The 18,201-nt window shown below is 38.7% G+C and overlaps 1 protein-coding gene across 3 annotated transcripts in view; it reads right to left on the reverse strand.

Annotated features, from left to right (window-relative positions):
* The window catches only part of exoc6b (exocyst complex component 6B), a 90,094-nt gene that overhangs the window by 64,309 nt on the left and 7,584 nt on the right, over nucleotides 1-18,201 (reverse strand). For all 3 annotated transcript variants that reach the window (XM_015049094.1, XM_015049096.1, XM_015049097.1), the window contains exons 2-7: nucleotides 11,968-12,133; nucleotides 11,855-11,902; nucleotides 11,681-11,771; nucleotides 10,947-10,992; nucleotides 9,661-9,865; nucleotides 319-492 (exon numbers count right to left, since the gene is read on the reverse strand). In XM_015049094.1, coding sequence (XP_014904580.1) covers nucleotides 319-492; nucleotides 9,661-9,865; nucleotides 10,947-10,992; nucleotides 11,681-11,771; nucleotides 11,855-11,902; nucleotides 11,968-12,133 — 730 coding nt within the window. The remainder of the gene's footprint in view (nucleotides 1-318; nucleotides 493-9,660; nucleotides 9,866-10,946; nucleotides 10,993-11,680; nucleotides 11,772-11,854; nucleotides 11,903-11,967; nucleotides 12,134-18,201) is intronic.

The raw sequence follows: 18,201 nt of genomic DNA on the forward strand, positions 1-18,201 counted from the left end.
ACCAAAAATAATTAAATCAATAAAACAATTATCCAACTGAAAATTATGTAATTGATTATTTAAAATACATTTACTAATTAAAATTTAATTTGATTAATCAAGTTAAAAAACTAATTAAATAAATAAATAGTGACGTTAGAAGAAAAGCAACAGAGGAAGAGAGAAGTGCAGAGTGAAGGAGGGAAATCCTTATCAATATGTTGAGATTTGTGAACAATGACTTTAAAAAGCTGCTTCATTATCTCATTTGTGATGCTGCTGGTGTTAAACATGACCCTGTCAGGACCAGATCAGTGTCTGTGGTGCCGTCATGCTCACATCTTCCTCCTCTTCATCCTCCACGTCCAGAATGCCAGAGTCCTGCTCAGACAGGGGGCTGCCGCCCTCTCCGCTGCTCTCAGTTACCACCGCCGCCTCCTTCCTGCCGCGCCGGCCAATCAGAGCCCTGGGCTGCAGGGTGACGGCGCTGTCCAGCGAGCGCTGCAGCTGAGCCTGAACAGAAACACGCAGCAGAAGGTCACCAGGGTCAAACTTCGCTCTCAGAAACCAGTTCCCTCTTTCTTGTTCCCTGGGACCGGCCGACCTGCATTGTTTCTGTCTGTTCCAGTTACTTCCTACATTTCCCAGAAAGCTTTTCAAGTCGCGCGCAGGAGAAGCGGGAGGCTCTTTGGCTCGACTTCAGAGCGAACCGATGGAGGTTCTTTGATTCTCAGAGTCTGACACCAAAACCAGATGTTAGCTGACAACAATGACACACCGTCTCCGCAGAAGCTGCACCGCATCTGCTCAGCAAAACTGCACAAAAAATAAAATACGGCGACAAAACAAACGAGGATTCAGTCGTACATGAAAAGAACCACGAGTCTTGGATAAAAATAACGGGTTTGCAGATGGAGACCAAGTGTTTTGTGCTGGAGGCCTTGTTGCTCCAAACGTGAGAAAACACCAGAGATAAAACAGACAGGAAGGAGAGAGCAGGAAGGATGATGAGTCAGTGAATAAAATTAGACTTAAAAGCTGAAACGGATCACATGTATGACCCTGAAAAACCAGAGTCAGGTTATAATGTTGCATTCAAATGTATTTATTTCTGCAATGTTTGGCCTAAAACCACCTCAGCGCTTCCCTCGTTGGGTTGAACGGTCAAGTTTATTTGTATGGAATATTTGAGCAACAAGGCAGTTCAAAGCTCTTTACATCATAAAAATAAAGAATCAGTCATCAATTATGAAACAAGCAATTAACATTACATTTTGTTAGTCGCACATTAAGAAATCTTAATTTTCCCAAGGAAATAATCAAGAAGTGATATTGGTCATGAAAATGTGGGTGTTTAAAAACCAAGTTAAACTGGTTGTATATCGGTTGGTTTTTGGTTCTTTTGGTCAACTAAACTGATCTTTTAATCCTGATTATGATCATTTCACTACTTTGCAGCACGACGACGCATGCAGGTTCCTATTCAGGTAGGAACTTCATGATTTTGCAGTTTTTTTAAGTCAATATCTAATGTCTATAACAGAGAGGATTTCTACAGTGTGTCGTGTCTTTGTGTTTACCACTGTGAGGCCTCTAGTCCTGTTCTTGGTACTTGCAATGGTCCGGCTTGAGGTTCATAGGAGTTTGTGATTGTAAGAAGTGTGAAGTAGCTTTGCAAGGCTGATAAGGAAAGATTTAATAACGTGGGCTGTAAACCAGTCACCAGTGAAGTATTTGCTGCAGTTTTGGTAGTTTTTAATGGTAATTTCACAGATTTGATCCAAAAATGGCAGCTTGTTGGAGATTTCTCCCATCTGCCTTCTGGTTTTACCTTTAATACTTGCTTGGAGAATTTGGAGAGTGTCTAGACGCGCACATCTCACCACTTCTTGCACCCTCTCTTCTTTTTTTGACCACTTTTCACTTCTATTCTTTCTCCCCATTTACCCTCAAAGGTAAATGGTGACGCAAAAAGGTTTCTAAAGGTTTCTCGTGACGCACAGTCCTGCACTTGTGCTTCAAGCACCACATCACAAGGCTTCCCCTGAAGAAAGGCCGTCTCTAAGCAGGTTCCCCCGGCAGAACAGCCCGCCTTTGTGCGGCCGGTTTGAACAGGCGCTCGGCGAGTGCGTCAACTGTGTGCCAAACACACCTGCCGAGGAATGCAAGAGGCGAGCCGAAGTGCTGAGTGGATCTTCTTGACGTCGATGCTGACGTCTTCAGAGACGTTCTCCCTCTCTGCCTCTTTTCACGTCTGATTATGTTCATTTGCATTTGAAAACAAAACCCGATTCAAGTCGACGTTGCACTGTTTCCTCTAATTCCCCAGTTTAAGCTTTTGGAGAACCTGAGCTTGTTTGGCGCTTGGAGATGTTCCCCCTCCTGTTGGGAGCGCTTTCCACTGATTTTCTTTGCACTTATTGTCTTTTATGACTCATTTACCTTGTGATTGTGCGACCGCCCGCATGTGGGCATCAGATCAAAGATGGCATTGTTATTCTTCCAGCATGCCGTGTTCTTCCGGGTCTTGCGTGCACACCAGTTTTTCTCATCATGGCTGTCATTAGCGGCCCGAACCGAGCCGCTCCAGGTCCCTGGCGTGTTCGTCGACGTCCCCTTCGGCAGAGTGAAGCGTAGCCTACGTGCCGGCGCCGGCGAGCAAAGGAAGCCATGTTCAAAAGGAGCTGAAGCCCGTCTGGGCGTGGATGGAAAGATGCCCTCACATCTCCAAGGGTTTTCCCACAGAAACAAAAATAAAAAAACTGTTTTGGCCACAATGGGGGAGGTCGGAAGCTCAGCGTGGGAATATGATTAATGCTGGTTCAAGATAAAAATAATTTTAAAAAAAAGAACGAGAAAAATCTCGAATTAATAGGTTGAATATTTGAAAATGTATTATTAGTGTTTTTAATGTTGTTTTGGATACGAGCGCTCGTTGATTCCTGACCACAGTTTCCTGTTTTTATTTATATTTTTAGAAGGCATTATTTCCATAATGACAAAAGACAGACACATAAACCTGGATCATTGTTCTGCGGGGGATCGTTCCACTTGCATGGAAAAAAGGGAGCATTTTCCTGTGACTGTTTTAAAAAAGCAAACCAATAGAAGAGGATCAGACTTAAAAATAAAACGAGAAAACTCTCACCTAGATTTAGAGTTCTTCTATCTTTGCATGTTTCTTTTTTGTAGTAAAACTGAGCCCAGTCATATTTAATCTGAAATATTACAAGTCAGTCCGAGCCTGATCATCATCTCAGGGATGCAAACAATTATTTTAGTAATCACATATTCTGATGAAACAATTAATCATTTTTCATTTAAGCCTTTTTTAAACAAATAAAGTAAAAGATATAAATGAAACAAAACTTCAATTCCTTTCTCAAAATAACACAATAAACATTTTATTGAAGAAAATGTGAAAACATAGCATTCCTTTAAGGCTGCAACAAACAATTACTTTTAATAAATTGATCATTCTAAAGATTAATCAGATAAAAAAAAACAGCAAATTATACAGATTTCTCTGTAGAATTTAATACAAAAATTTTATTACTTAAGATGCAATAACCTAGAAATGGGCTCAACAGATTTTTATTTATTTTTTTAACAGAATTTAACCAGGTGAATCTAAAACTATGTCACTGCAGGTTTTCTGGGTAGAGCATATTTACAGACGTTCATTTTATCTTAACTGGAAAATGTAGATATTTTACAAACAGTTTTGGCTCAACCGCTGCTCTGAGTGTGTTGCTCTGTCAGAAAATGTAAGGCTGCATTCTCCACGGTTAATCGATTACTAATACGATTGATGATTATTTCAGTAAGTGATTCGCTGTGATTAAACGTTTTAGGTATAACAAGCATAGAAAAAGATCCAATTATATCCACGCACTCTTTAAAAATGTCCAAGGTCTGGGTTTGTAAATTAGCCAATTGCTTTATTTTTAACATGCAACATGTTTAATGTGCTGTCCTTGATTAAATATACATTTTTTAAAAGTTTTGAAATGTGGATGCAACTGTGATTTCAATGACTTGGAAATTTAAATCCTGAATGACTCAGTTCTATATTAAGACTGAAAACATCCGGACTGGGACGTCAGGAAGAATTAGACATTAATCTCAATCTGAAAACATTGCAAATCAGATACTTTGTCTTTTCTTATATGTAAAGAAAATCTTGGTGATTTAATTTCTTCCTCAAACTGTCAGGAAGCTCCATGTGTTGGAAACAGAAATCTGAGACGGATGAAAAATGGTTGCTGATGTCGTTTATGTTGTTGTTATGCCCTCGTTTAATTGGCTAATTAGCAATGTTTGTGCAGCTTAGCCAGTAATAGTCGAGGTCAAAAGCCGGTGCTGCTACTATTTAGCAGATGAGGAGCTGAAACGATTGTCAGAAATAATGCAGCGTGATGCCACTGCTGAGCAGAGTGACACAGCAACCCACAACGGTACATTTTCTCTTTCCTTGTGATGGTTCGATACACCGACGCGGTACGCGCGCGCGCACACACACACACACACACGCATGTGTGTTCGGTAACTAGATACAGGTAATCCATCTTCCTCCACTTCACAGGCCCTGCAATCTGTTTCCCGTTAGGACGAAGGAGCAAAAGCTCCGGACCCGTCTGTCGCTGGAGAGCAGGAAAAACGGGAGGAGATGGGAAAATAAAGGAGGCAGAGAGGAGGTGGAGGAGAGACAACAGGTTCTAAGACTCGTGGAAATGTGATGAGATGAAAGACAAATGTTAAATGATGAGGAAAAGCTTCAGGTTTCTCTACTTCCTCTGAATATTTTTCCACTTTTACTGCATTTCGTCATGATTTCATTCCCGTCCTACTCTCACCTCTCAGTCCCGCCTTCGGTTCTTTGATGAAAGATGATTCAGGAAAATTTTATTTGTTAATCACACCTAAAATTACCAGCAGATTCAAATCCAATGTTGGACAGAACTCAGTGCTATGGTTTTACTCAAAAGCAAATCAACCAAAAGAGGTTGAAACTGTGGGCCTGTCTGATGGTAAGACAATCTTGAAAGACCTTTTTTCATGTCTTATTTTGCACCTACAATGATCTTCTGATCCATTTTGTACAAGATGGATTCAATTATCCACTTTTTTTCACTTCCAATACCAGTTCCCATATCTGACGTTTAGCATCGGCCAACATCAATCCAATACAGAAAACAGTGATTTAAAACATTTCTGTTTTTAAACATAGACATAAATACACTGGCTATATAGTGGAAAGATGTGGATCAAACTGCTTCAGATGCTACTTGTATTACTTTTCCCTTCATCTTTGCTCCATTTTCTTGGTTTATTTGACCTGAACCTTTAGAGTTATATAAAGACGGTTACAAAGTCGGCCTTCTATCACCTGTGGAACATTTCTAGGATTAGAGGACTGATGTCTCAGCAAGATCTAGAGAAACTCATCCATTCGTTTATTTCAAGTCGAATCGATTACTGCGACAGCGTCCTCACAGAACTGCCTGCAAAAATATAAATCAATGCTCCAGCTGCAGCAGATCCAGAACGCTGCTGGCGCTCTGACTAAAACCAGGGAGATAGAGCACACCACCCCAGTTTTAAAGTAGACTCTAATGTATCACCCTTCCAGAACCTCTCAGGTCTTCTGGTTCTGGTTCTGCTTTGCATCCTCAGAACCACAACCAAACATACAGAAGCAGCACTCAGCTTCTATGCACCACAAATCTGGAACAAACTTCCAGAAAACTGAAAACAGCAGAAACCCTGAGTTCCTTTAAGTGAAGACTAAAAACCCACCTGACTGGTTGCCTCTGATTAATAGTAAGTGGAACATTGATCAACATATTTAATGCATATTTTTGCTTGATTTGGCAAAATGTTTATTGTTTGTTTCTGTATTGTATTTTTATGACGTAAAGCACTTTGAACTGCCTTGTTGCTACACAAATAAACTTTGTTTTACCTTTAAGGTGTAATTTCTGCTCTCCTCCAGGTGTTTGACTCCTCATCAAAAACAGCTACCTGACATTTCAGCCTCTTTTTTTCCACATTTATTCACCCCTTCTGCTCCCCATTTACTTTTTCCTTTCTCATCCCACTCATTAGCTCCCAGACCGTTTTTCCTCAGCATCCACTTCTTCCTTCCCTCTCTCCATGGCCCCGTGGCAGCAGACAATAGCCCCATTGTAACCCGTTCACTCTCCTCTTTTTCCCCTTCTCTCCAGATCCATTTATTTTCACATCCTCGGTTGAGGGAGTCGTAACGACGGCTGGATTCAGAGAGTCGGGGCTAATTTGGAACAGAGCACACCACAGAGACATGCTGTCTGAGAGAACGAGAGGAAGAGTTTGGAGAAGAAGGGCGAAACAAACGAGACGGGGAGGAGGGAGAACGTCCCCAGCACTGATTACGTGACGAGATAATCCCAGAATCAGCATCAGCTCTGTTGCTTCATAATTAGCGGTTAGCTTCCTCGGTGGCTGAGGTGGATTGTCAAGCTGCGGTCCCTCATCTAAAGGTCAACCTGGGGTTGATGGTTAGCAACCAGCGCAGCACATTCTGTACTGAAGGCATCATCATCACCATCAGGTGGAAAATAAACACACCTTTTCATCCATAAGAGGATAAACCCAAAAATATATAGAGGACTGATCCTGCCAAAATTGCCGATGACAATAGAAATAAATACATAGTTTGAAAAAGTAGTTAATGTGCATCCAAAACTTTCCAAGATTATTTCATGACACAGTGTGACGTAAATCTATGTTTGTTTATCATTCTCAATGCTACAGCAGTTGTTTGTGTTAAAAAATATTAAAGCTGACTGAAAATTTTGGAAATAAAACAAACAAAATACAACAAATAGTCTGTATGTAGGTTGTGTATGTGTAATAAAGTTCTAAAGATTAATAATTTTTTATTATATATAAACCTAGCCTTCTTTCCTATCACTGTATATGGTGTATAAAATAAATTATTTAAAATAAACAAATTATATTAGTCCTGGTTGGGGGGCATGTAAAGCCTGGGAGAAACCCTGCAGTATTAATTAAACAATTCCTCCCATTTCTAATCTTAGAGTCTTAATAATTAGTTTTTATTTTATTATAATTTCTAATTTTTTATATTCTGCATCTATTTAAGACAATCTTTACATTTTATCTAATTTCTCATTTTTCTATATTCTGAATTAAGCTGATTCATGTGCAGCAACGTTGGCTTTTCTACTTATTGTAAAAGCTTGGTTATAAAAAAGCTATATTCAACTTTTTCCATTGCATGAAAATGATGTCTGTAATAATTTTACCCTCAATAAAGATATTGAGGGTAAAATTTTACTCTCAGCACAGGTGGTCCAGCACAGCCCCCTGTGCTGGACTGGTTGAATTTAAGTCACTCTTGAACTTCAGTTGGGGCCGTACAAAATCAGTAAAAGGGCAACAAATGGCCCTCGGGCCGCACTTTGGACACCCATGGGCTAAATTGTAACTCAGGCTTATAAGAATGACTATAGAGGAAGACAGATGCATGATAAAACTGGACCTTTAGTGACATCTAGAGGCCGTTTGAATCAAACCACCACAGTCTGGGTGGATCAGGCTACTGCTGCTGCAATGTCATCCTCCCAAAATAATCTCCAAATCAACAGCAAACACAGCCAGGAGGTGACCTTTAACCTCCAAGAAACTCAGCAGAATCTTATTTCTATCATTATTTTAATCTTTAAGTGAGAGATGAACACTTAAATTCAGACATGATGTTTGAAGTGAATCAATCAGGAATTTGATCCAGATCAATGATTAAAAAAAAAAAATCTTTCATGGACTTTAAGATTTTAAAACCAAAACTTTATCATATTCCTCAACTTTCAATAACAGGAATATTGTTTCCAATTTGTGGTGCAGAATTTCATTTAACTTGATAAAATCAGGACATTTTTTATTGATTATGATCGACTGTTGCTATTAGGGCTGTAGTGATACAATAATCTCACGATACGATACAATATTCTGCTCACGATACGATATATATTGCGATATTCAGCAAACGATACAATTCAATACACTTTTGTGATTTTCTGAAAGATTTTAGAGGGACAGAGTGATTTTGGTGACATTTTGTGACTGTTATAGAGTTGGATTGAATTAATTTAACTGAAAACTGATGAAAAGCACCACCTACACAATACCTGGCTCTGGTTGGACATGGACACAGACTTAAAGTCGACAGCTGGACAAAATGAATCAAAGAAGTGGTGAGAAAACATGTTTCTTTGAATTGAAACAGTACAAACTGTAGCTTACATGCATTTGTAAAGTAAATAAAGTGCACCAAGTACCATGCTATGAATAGTTTGATACTTTTTTTAACCTTGACACTTAACATTTGAAGGAATCACTCTAAGCCTGATGACCTAATCACTCTCCTGGTAAAGCAAGTAGTGAGTGAGCAAGGTGACAGTTGGATGTTACGATACTTGCAGATGAATATCGATTTTTTTTCTAGGAAAGAAAATATCGATACCAAAACTAAAAAAGTGAAGTGAAAACTGGATAAAACAGGAAAGGTCACGTCACCAGTTTGACAGAATTTCAAATATTTAAAACAAAAAACTAATCAGTAATGATCAATATCGACTGATATGAAACGTTTATATCATATGTTTTTCAGTAATATCACAACTGCTTATTCCATTCCTTTTTGTTCTATTCTATTCTCTAAACACTTAAAAATGAAAGTATAAAACTCTGAACAGCTTCTGTTTCTTGAAATTCCCATCATGTTCTATGGAATAAGACACAAATAAACAATCAGCCCTAATTTGAGCTCTGGATACCAGAGGCAAAAACAAACAAGCAGACGCTCGTATATGACTTCCCTGGCCTTGAGAAACACTCAAACAATGAGGTAAGTGGTGAAAAGCTAAAGCGCGTTATCGTCAACGCGCCTTGGAGACTCTGGCAGCGCCGACATGTTTGTTTACTGGCAGCGGAAAACACAAACGGTCTCAGAGACGGGAGACTGATTCTGATTTACACACAGAGTGAGGCTGAAACAGAACCAGTACTGGAGAGGACAGGAAAGTCCAGTTAGCACCAGAAACCGGCCAGGAAACAAACAGGAACACATTCAGGAAGTCAGAGCTCCACAAGCACAGACAGTTCAACATAACGTTAAATAATAATAATAATAGAGATGGAAATCTGAGAAGCAAACTTTAAAGAAACAGAAAACCAGTTGTCTCCAAACTTACTGTTGTTAAGATGAAAGCCCAAAAAATTCATTTTGTTTTAGTAACTGGTGACAACTGTGTCACTAACTCTTTTCAAGTGAATGACTTTGGGCAAATTTCCAGCTTCATTTGGACTCCAGTGGTTTAAAATATTGGTATCGGTCCAATATTAACAAATGCCTTCTTCTTTAAATGCCTTGTATTCGTTTGATCATGTGACAGTGATGAAGGAGAGCATTGTGGGATGTTTAAAGCAGAAAAGCAACATAATGGCTTGTTTTACCAAAAGCTTGAAATGGTGGGCAAATTAATAAAATATCGGTAAATATCTGACAGGCCCAAATTTTCAAATCGGTGCATCTTAAAGTTGAACGTATCACATAGAAAACACTGTAAGTGTTGCTGCTGTAAATTTAAAGCAGGGCTGAGTTTACGTTCCTGCTACCTGTTTGATGGCCGTCTCTCCGATCTTGTCCGAGTGTTTGCGGATGCTCTCCAGGAAGTCTCGCAGCTGCGTCATGGCCGTCTCCCGGATGTGCATCCTCAGCTTGGGGATGTTCTCAGCCATGATGGAGCAGAACCGGTACTGGCCTGCTCTGGGAAGACATGTGTGTTCTAGCTGCTCCAAAGTCCGTAACGCAGGGTAGTACCTGCAGCAACAGGAGGGAAAACAGCAGCAGCTTTTATCGGAAACCTCCTGGTAAGACTAAACTAACTCAGCCTGCTCGCTCTTAGAACAGCAGCAGGAAAAAACCCCAAAACAAACGGCTAGTTTATGACCAACACGACTGTTTTACAGGTCAAGAGGGGAGAGAGAGGCTACAGATGTTTGTTTTAAAGCTCACTGGCTCCACCTAGTGTCTGGAAGTGGGAACATCAATGACAAAGCAGCACAAAAGGTTGGACAAAAATAACTAAGAAAACAAAAATCAGACATAAAATCCAGCAAAAGCAATTGACACAATAGATGCCAAAGTAAAACAGATGAATAATCAGAATAAGACAATTAAATAATGAGTAATCGTTAACTTACTGCTACGTTCAACTGAAACTGATTTATGGGGGATTTTTGTGCATCAAGAGATTCCCATGACTATCTCTGCAGGTCATTTCATTAAAAAACTAAAAAATACATAAATAAAATAAAGGTGAATCTATATGGCTTCATATTTTTGCTGGTATCAAATCTGTAAACATTTCTTCTGCTCTGCATTTTAAGATATTCTGACTTGCATTATGATGAGTCAAGACTAAAATTATTTGGAAAAAGTGAGCATGAATTCAAATGTATAAATATGCATCATTATGAAACAATACACTGATATTTCCTTCCACTTTAACAAGACTGAAACGAGAATTAAAATAATCTGAACTGGGCTAAATCTCAACATTGTGATTTGATTATAAACCTTGTAATGCTAAACGTCAGCTGATGTCATAAATCAAAATTAAAAGCCGGTGAAGATGTTTTGATTATCAGTCACATTTTACTGCATTTCTAATGTGTTTTATTCATTATACTTATTTCACTGTACGTTTTTTATTATTTAGTTATTATTCTGATCATTTTTATCCTTCATCCTGATCTTTTATTGATTTAATCCTCCTATTTTTTTAAAGCGACAACAAGACAATTCAGCATCCCCTTCTGAATCTTGTCAAGTCTATTTCAGTTTGCACTGGTGTCCATATGAAACAAAAGCAAAATTTTAAAAATCCTCACACATGTACCTTTTGGCTCTCATCTGCTCCTGCAGTCGGCTGTACATCTCCAGAACTGATGAAACCAAAAAGAAACAGAACAGAGTCAGCAGGTCGTCTAAAAACGAGCTGAAAGAATCACCTAAAGCTGCCCAGCCAAAGTATAAAAAAAAGAAAAATATGTCTATATATAAATAGATTTCTGATTGGTTTGTAAATGTGGACTGGCTGGTTGACCTTTGCTGACCTCTGGAAACATTTATTAATATCTTTAAAATGATAGCAGCACAAACAAGAATCTTTACTGCACAACCCGACGCCAATGTTTGACACAGATTTTGTTTGATTTGGTTGATGATTAACTTTCATTAATATTTGCAAAACAGAAGCAGCACAAACAAAAACTGTAGCAACATAAACGTTCAACATCAATTTTGTTTGATTTGGGTTGTGTCGAGGAGCCGGTTTAACTGTTGACCTTTCATTAATATCCGCAAAACAAAAGCAGCACAAACAAAAATTTCTGCAGCACAGACAAAAATTTTAGCAGCACAAATATTGGACACCAATTTTGATGGTTTTGTTTGATTTGGAGAAGGTTTGGGGAAACTTCACTCAGCTGCTTCATGCATGGTTTGGGAGACGGGAGTGTGTGTCGGCTCTTTACAAACCCAACTAAAGCTTCTAAAGCTGGATGTACTCTAGAACCGGACATCCGGACCGGTACCGGGAGATAACGATGATCCAATGGTGTTCTGCGTTACCTGGCAGGCAGTGAGCCAGCTTGTCTACGGTGGTGGCGATGTTCCTCTGCTGCACTCGGCACTGTTTCAGCTCCTCCATGGAGCCGATGAGCTGAGAAGAAGGAAAACCGTCAGAGATTTTCACTGAAGAGGTGAAACCGATCTGACGAGCAGACGATCAGGAACCGCACTCACCACTTTCCCATCTTCCTGAAGTCGTACGTTGGTTTCAATCACCTGACTCTGGAAGACAAAAACAAGTTCAAACTGATCTGTCCATCTGAGCTTCCTCCTCCTCTTCCTCTCACCTTCAGCTTCTGGGCCTCTCCTCGAACTTTGAGCAGCTCAGTAATGGAGTCGACGAAACCCTGGAAGTGATGGTTGCACATCTTCTCAATCTCTCTGTCGTGGTTCCTGATCCGGGCGTCGAGCTTCTCCATGAAGAGGCCATGCTCCTGACCGTCGTACACCGACCTGCGACGGAGGAAGACAGAGAACGCGAGAGAAAGAAAAATGTGATTTTAACAACATATTTAATTTTTAACAAGAATACATTAGTTTACCCTAACATTCACATAAATACTGAGTTAAAAACTACCTGTCCATCAATCACGTGTGTTTAAGAAGGAACAAGAGAAAAAAGAAAAGAAAGAAAAAATAATGACAAAAGGGAAAAGAAAAAGAGGGAAATAGAAAGGAAAAGAAAAGAAAAAGGGAAAAAATAAAGAAAGCATGAAATAATAAACAGGAGTTAACACAAATTAGGTCCCAGCTCAAGCAGTTCAAGTCAAACTGCAGAGAAATCCCAACAATTAACAGAAAGTGAACAATGAACAAATTCGGGAATATAAACATTAAAAACTTAGGAAAACAATACGGTAATAAAAGAAAATGCATATTTCAAAAAACATTTAATGAGTTCATGTTGGTTTGTTTCTCATCAATCTACTGTAAATACACAAAACTAACCAACCATGTTCATTATTCTACATCTTCACTTTGTTCAGGACAAAATGAAATGTCCACTAGGGGGCAGTATGTGTACTTATACTGCAACCACTGCTGAGAGAGGTGGTTTGATTTTACAGAACCCGACAGCAGCTGCTCCACTGCTAAATAAAAAACATAAACACACAGCTCTTTATTTCTCAAGCTCTTATTCTGAAAGGGTTCCATGGATATTATTTAGGTTTTTGTCTTTTAGGCCCACTAGGAGCTTGAAACCCCCTTTTAGCAGCAATCTTAACTGTGATGGAGGGTTAGGGTTAGAAACTAAATATTTCAATTTTAATGGAAATATGTAGTTTTTCTCTTTTGGATTTAAAATTTGAGGTTTATCTGTATTTGTATCATCTTAAAAATCAAGATATTTGTGCTACTGAACACCAAAATAAGGTAATGTTCTTGGCGTTTTGACCTTTTTCTATCCCTCAGATTTACATCTTTGAACTTTTATCCCTGATAAAACAGACACAACCTGAAAAGCCAGATGGTTCACTAGTATCTTTTAAAATTAGCTTCTAAATTATTGATTTACTTGAAGCACTCAAAGCCAATATCCAAATGTTAGTTTAAGATGACTAGAAATAGATATGAAACAATGAAGCTATTACTTTATGGGACCTAATATGTCTTTAATTGCTAAAAACTGTAAATTTTTACCATCAAGAAACCCAAAAATACTTAGTTTTCTACTATCATTGCTGTTTATTCTCTAGTAAATGTTGGTTTCTTTCTCTGTATCTTCCAATATTTTGACTGGAAAAGATTTTTTGGAGCCACAGAATAACATAAAATCTGATTTATAGGTTTAAATAAAATGTTTTTATATTGGATAAAGTGATCCCAGTTGAGTACGATGATGGAAAAGCCCAAAAGTGACCACAGTGAGTGGAAAAGCCTTTATTTTTAGGGAGCATGGTTCTTCCTGTGGTCTTTCCTTTTCTGAAACAACACACACATGCAGGCACACACACCAACACACACACCTGTGTGCAGCTACAAGCCCCTCACCCTTCCTCCTGTTGACCAGGAAATGTCCGGCTCGTACAATAGAGAGCAGGTCTGACGCCACAGCGGGGCTTTCTTTGGACACAAACAAACACGGGAGCCACCAGCGGGACGACCTCATGCACTTTCACAGAAACCCAACAGAATTTTTGAGTTTTGAACTTTTTAAAAAACAAAAAACAAAAGTTCACCAGCAAAAACATCCTGAAACCGACAAGATCCCAATCAAGAAATAATGTTTGATGGATGAAAGTTGACTAAAATGTCTGAGATTTAGTCCGATGTTTACTAGGAGATCTGAAACGCGCTCATCAAGAGTTTTGCGTTCTGTTGGCTTTTCACTGTGATTTTACAGCAGAACAGAAACACGTTGGAGGCTGAGAAAGACTTGAGACTGTGAAGGAAGTTATGAGATACCTTATATCTGGCTGCATAAAATACGACTTGTATTAATAGTACTCTGTAATTTTCAGTGACGTTGTGGGTTTATATGCATGTTTGTCACAGCAGTATCTCAAGTCCCTTTTTGTCTTTCTGCAGGTGTAGAAGCAGACTTTTACAGTGTTTTCTTATCTTCTCTATATCCTTCTACCCCTCCTTCTCCAGTGGAGCGTTAAAGCGAAAGCTGTAATGCTCCACATATGAAAGTAAATCTGTTGGACTTCTTGACGTTCAGACAATAATTCTGAAAGCTACAGCTGCGGACAAGACACTTTCAAAAAAAAGTGAGCACAACAGTTGTTTTTTTTTTTGCCTTCTTTTAATATCACAGTAATCTGGGCCACAAACATCCAGCTACTTTGTCCTCACAAAACAGATTTGGGCGCATCCATTCGCTAGATTTGGCTAAACACAACAACAGTTTTCAAAGAATGTCCTTGTTGCTGTTGCTGTACTAAAACATTTGAATGACTGGAATAAGCAGAAACATTGTAAATGCTACTGTAAATCCTGTGTCTTAAAAGAGTAATATTTAATTTACGTCAACCACCACCAGAAAGAGTAAAAGTGTTGCAGTCACTGATGGTTATTATAGCTTAAACATGAGATAAATCACCAAAAAGACGCTTCATTTAGTAAACTATGATCAAATCTGCAAAACGACGCTCATGTTCATGTTAAATCTTTTTTTTGCTGACCTGCTCAACAGCTGACTAAATAGGATCTTAACCCAGTTGGGAGATCACGAGCAGCTGGGTGAGTGAGAGTCATGACTCAGCAGGGCGTGTTGGAGCCAACAAGCTTGTGTCGAGTCGTCTCTTCTCCCTTTAGACTGTTCCTCCAGCTGGGTTTGATGTGCAACACAAAACCGTCTGCACACTTGCAGTAAAAGTGGATTTGAAACCCCAAATTAAAACGTCTTGGTTACCAAACACCAGAGTTAACTGCTGGCTACAACATCAGTGCCGTTTCCATGGTGACCCGGAGTTTTACCGCCCAGACGACACGTTTGGTTCTGAGGGATTACAGTAACCAGCTAGAAATAAACTTCCTGCATGTCCAAACAGAGGAAAACCACGAAACGAGCCTCAACCAGCTGGCTGCTGCTAATCACTGGGTGGAGCGCCACAAAAACACACAGCTGAGCTACAACCGAGTCCAGTTCACACACAGACGACGAGAGGCTCTGATGCAACTTATCTTGGTAAATCCATTACTCAAATAATGCAGATGTTGCATTTTAATTTTTTATACAATATTACCAATCAGTCTGTCATGGTAACAAATTTTGCTTGATGATAAAATGTCCTAGAAGTTATTTCAATAAACAATAATATTGTTGGTTTGAGACCATTTTCAAGTAACATAATGGTAATAAAGGTATAACAGTGCAAGAACACATTGTCAGAGACAAATAAACTTCAAATTCTAGTGAACATTTAATACTGGAACTGGAGATATTTTAATATACAAAATAAACAAAACAAAATAAATAAAATTAACTAAAAAATGTTTAGTTGGGAGTAAAACGCCAAACTGAAGAATTTATCATCCAGTTTTTGATGGGAGAGAGAAAAACAGGAAAACAATGAATCATGCAAATGAAAATTATTGACACTGTTTTAACTTATCATGCAGTTCACTGATTTATCGCTTTTTGTGACAGGCCTAATTAAAAATACACTAAAATTTACAAATAAACAAATAATTAATCCTTTTTTAACAATTTACTGCCTAAAATGCAATAACAGAATTCATTTAGTGAGCGCCTGATCAATTGTAGGAAAGGACGTAAATGCAGCTAAAAAATATTTACAGACTAAGGTTTTCTTTTAATTCAACTACAAAATGTTCATATTTTTAGTACAGTTTTAGCTGAATTACTCCTTTGAGCATAGGCGTAAATCCCAGGGGGTTCAGGGGGGCCCGGACCCCCCCCAATCTTGGAAAAGCCTAGAATTGTCCCCCCAAAAAAAATCATTGAAGAAACATTTGCATTTTAATAATATCAATATGAAAAGGCAAAAGAAACAAAGAACAAACTAAATCTGCCATTTATCTCAGAAAAAAATAAGAATTATTTTTAGGTCCCCCCCTACCATTGTTAGAACAATTTTATATTATTTTATTATTATTTTTATTGTTATTTTTCCGGCTACATGATTCATCAAACCATATCAAATACTTCGACCACTTAGTAAGACAGAGTTAATGTGCGCGGCCGCCCAGAGATCTGAGAAACTCGTCCCATAAACTTGTCCAACCAAAACACTTTCTGTGTCCCCTTGTTACAAACTCAACAGACACGAAATGGAACAGCTACTAAAGCCACTTTAGCAACACTGAATTAAATCTCCAGTTTGTTGTGGATCTATGTGCAGTGCAGCAGATTACCTCATCATGCAGGGCCGATCCAAGGCTGTTTGAGGCCTTGAGCAGAATCTGACTTATGGGCCCCTCTTGCTGCTAAAAACATCAGCACCTCTAACAGCTTCTGGGTTAGATTTAGTGAAATCTGGGAGAAGGGGAGTAGTTTAATTGTCCAACCTAAAAACCAATAAATTATAATTGCAGTTTACTAATTTGCATTTGTGAACAAACAGAGCACAAATTCAAAGATTAAACTCAAAGCATCAGATTGTTCCCATGGTAATAAAACAATCCAACTATGAATATTGTTCTTTGAAGTTTTACAAAGTAAACTTGCCAGCTCCTTAAAATTTTGCATTTAAATGTTAAACAATTAAAAATCTTTTATGTATGCTGAAATTGAATCAAATTTAGCAGCATTGATCATCTCAATAAACAACTGTTTCATTGATGCATCTGTGGTCTGTGTTAAAATATTAACATTTATGGGGCCCCTGAAGCCCTGGGGGCCTGATGGAGCTGCTGACTTAATTTCGATTAAACAAAAGTGCAAATAATTGATATTCATTTTATTTGTATTTTTTGATTTGTTGTTTTTAAGACTAGTTGTGGGTTTAAATATCATTTCACTGATGCTGTTTTCCCATAACATATAACCAGTAATAACCCAGTAATATTTTTACATCTCCTGTCAACTTAACACCTTTTAATACAAAAAACACAGTATTTATATATATTTATATATATTTCACCATAGACAGACAGATAGATAGAGAAATGCTGGGTTATTTTCATAACCCAATTTCTGGGTAAAAGCTGTTGGGTCATAGGTTGGGTTAGTTTGACCAAGTATTTGGTCAAAATTCATAACTCAAGAGTTGGGTCAGAAATTTACCAGAAGTCTACAACTTGAACACTTCTGTTGGGTCAGGGTTGGGTAGATTCACCCATCGGTTGGGTTAAAAGACAGGGTGCAATATGCGCGTGCATCCTCAGCGGGCTGAGGCGACGTGTTCGAACACCAGCAGTAATGGCAGAGAAGAGCGAGCAGAGCTATTAATAAAGTGGGTATCATATGCTTTGAAAATAAAATAACTTTTACAAAGTTGTTAGGCGATAAATTAGTTGTGTAAACCTGAATTATGCGCAAGACTATTACTTCATTATTACTTAGGAAGTTCTTTCTGTTAAAGACTGACTTGCATCTTGGACAGTGAGTTTTCCGACACCAATTCACCCAACATCTAAACCAGTGGTTCTTAACCTTTTTTGAGGTACCGAACCCCCAGTTTCATATGCGCATTCACCGAACCCCCCCGACACAGAAAATAATTTGCGGTATTCTGATTTATTAATGTGATTATATTAGTTGTATTACCTCCCCCACGCCACTAGAGGCAGTACCAACCCCGAAAAGATGTGACTAAGGAGCAGATTTAGACTATAGAATGTGGTAAAAACGGTGAGCTTTACTAAAGACAAGTTCAAATCCATGCTGAGAGTGGAACTCCTTCCCGCAGCTCTGATTGGCTAAGCAATGTAACTTAGCAACAGTTACATTGCTTGCAGCAAGTGATGGCAAAATGGGGCATCATCACGACTTTACACAGTGTGTCTTTACCTCCGCGGCAGAGGCTCCGCCGAACCCCTGAGACCGACTCATCGAACCCCTGGGGTTCGATCGAACCCAGGTTAAGAACCACTGATCTAAACAGATCGGC

The sequence above is a fragment of the Poecilia latipinna genome, unplaced genomic scaffold (genome assembly GCF_001443285.1).
Source record: "Poecilia latipinna isolate Pla-1442-1.1 unplaced genomic scaffold, P_latipinna-1.0 Scaffold926, whole genome shotgun sequence".
NCBI classification, from domain to species: domain Eukaryota; kingdom Metazoa; phylum Chordata; class Actinopteri; order Cyprinodontiformes; family Poeciliidae; genus Poecilia; species Poecilia latipinna.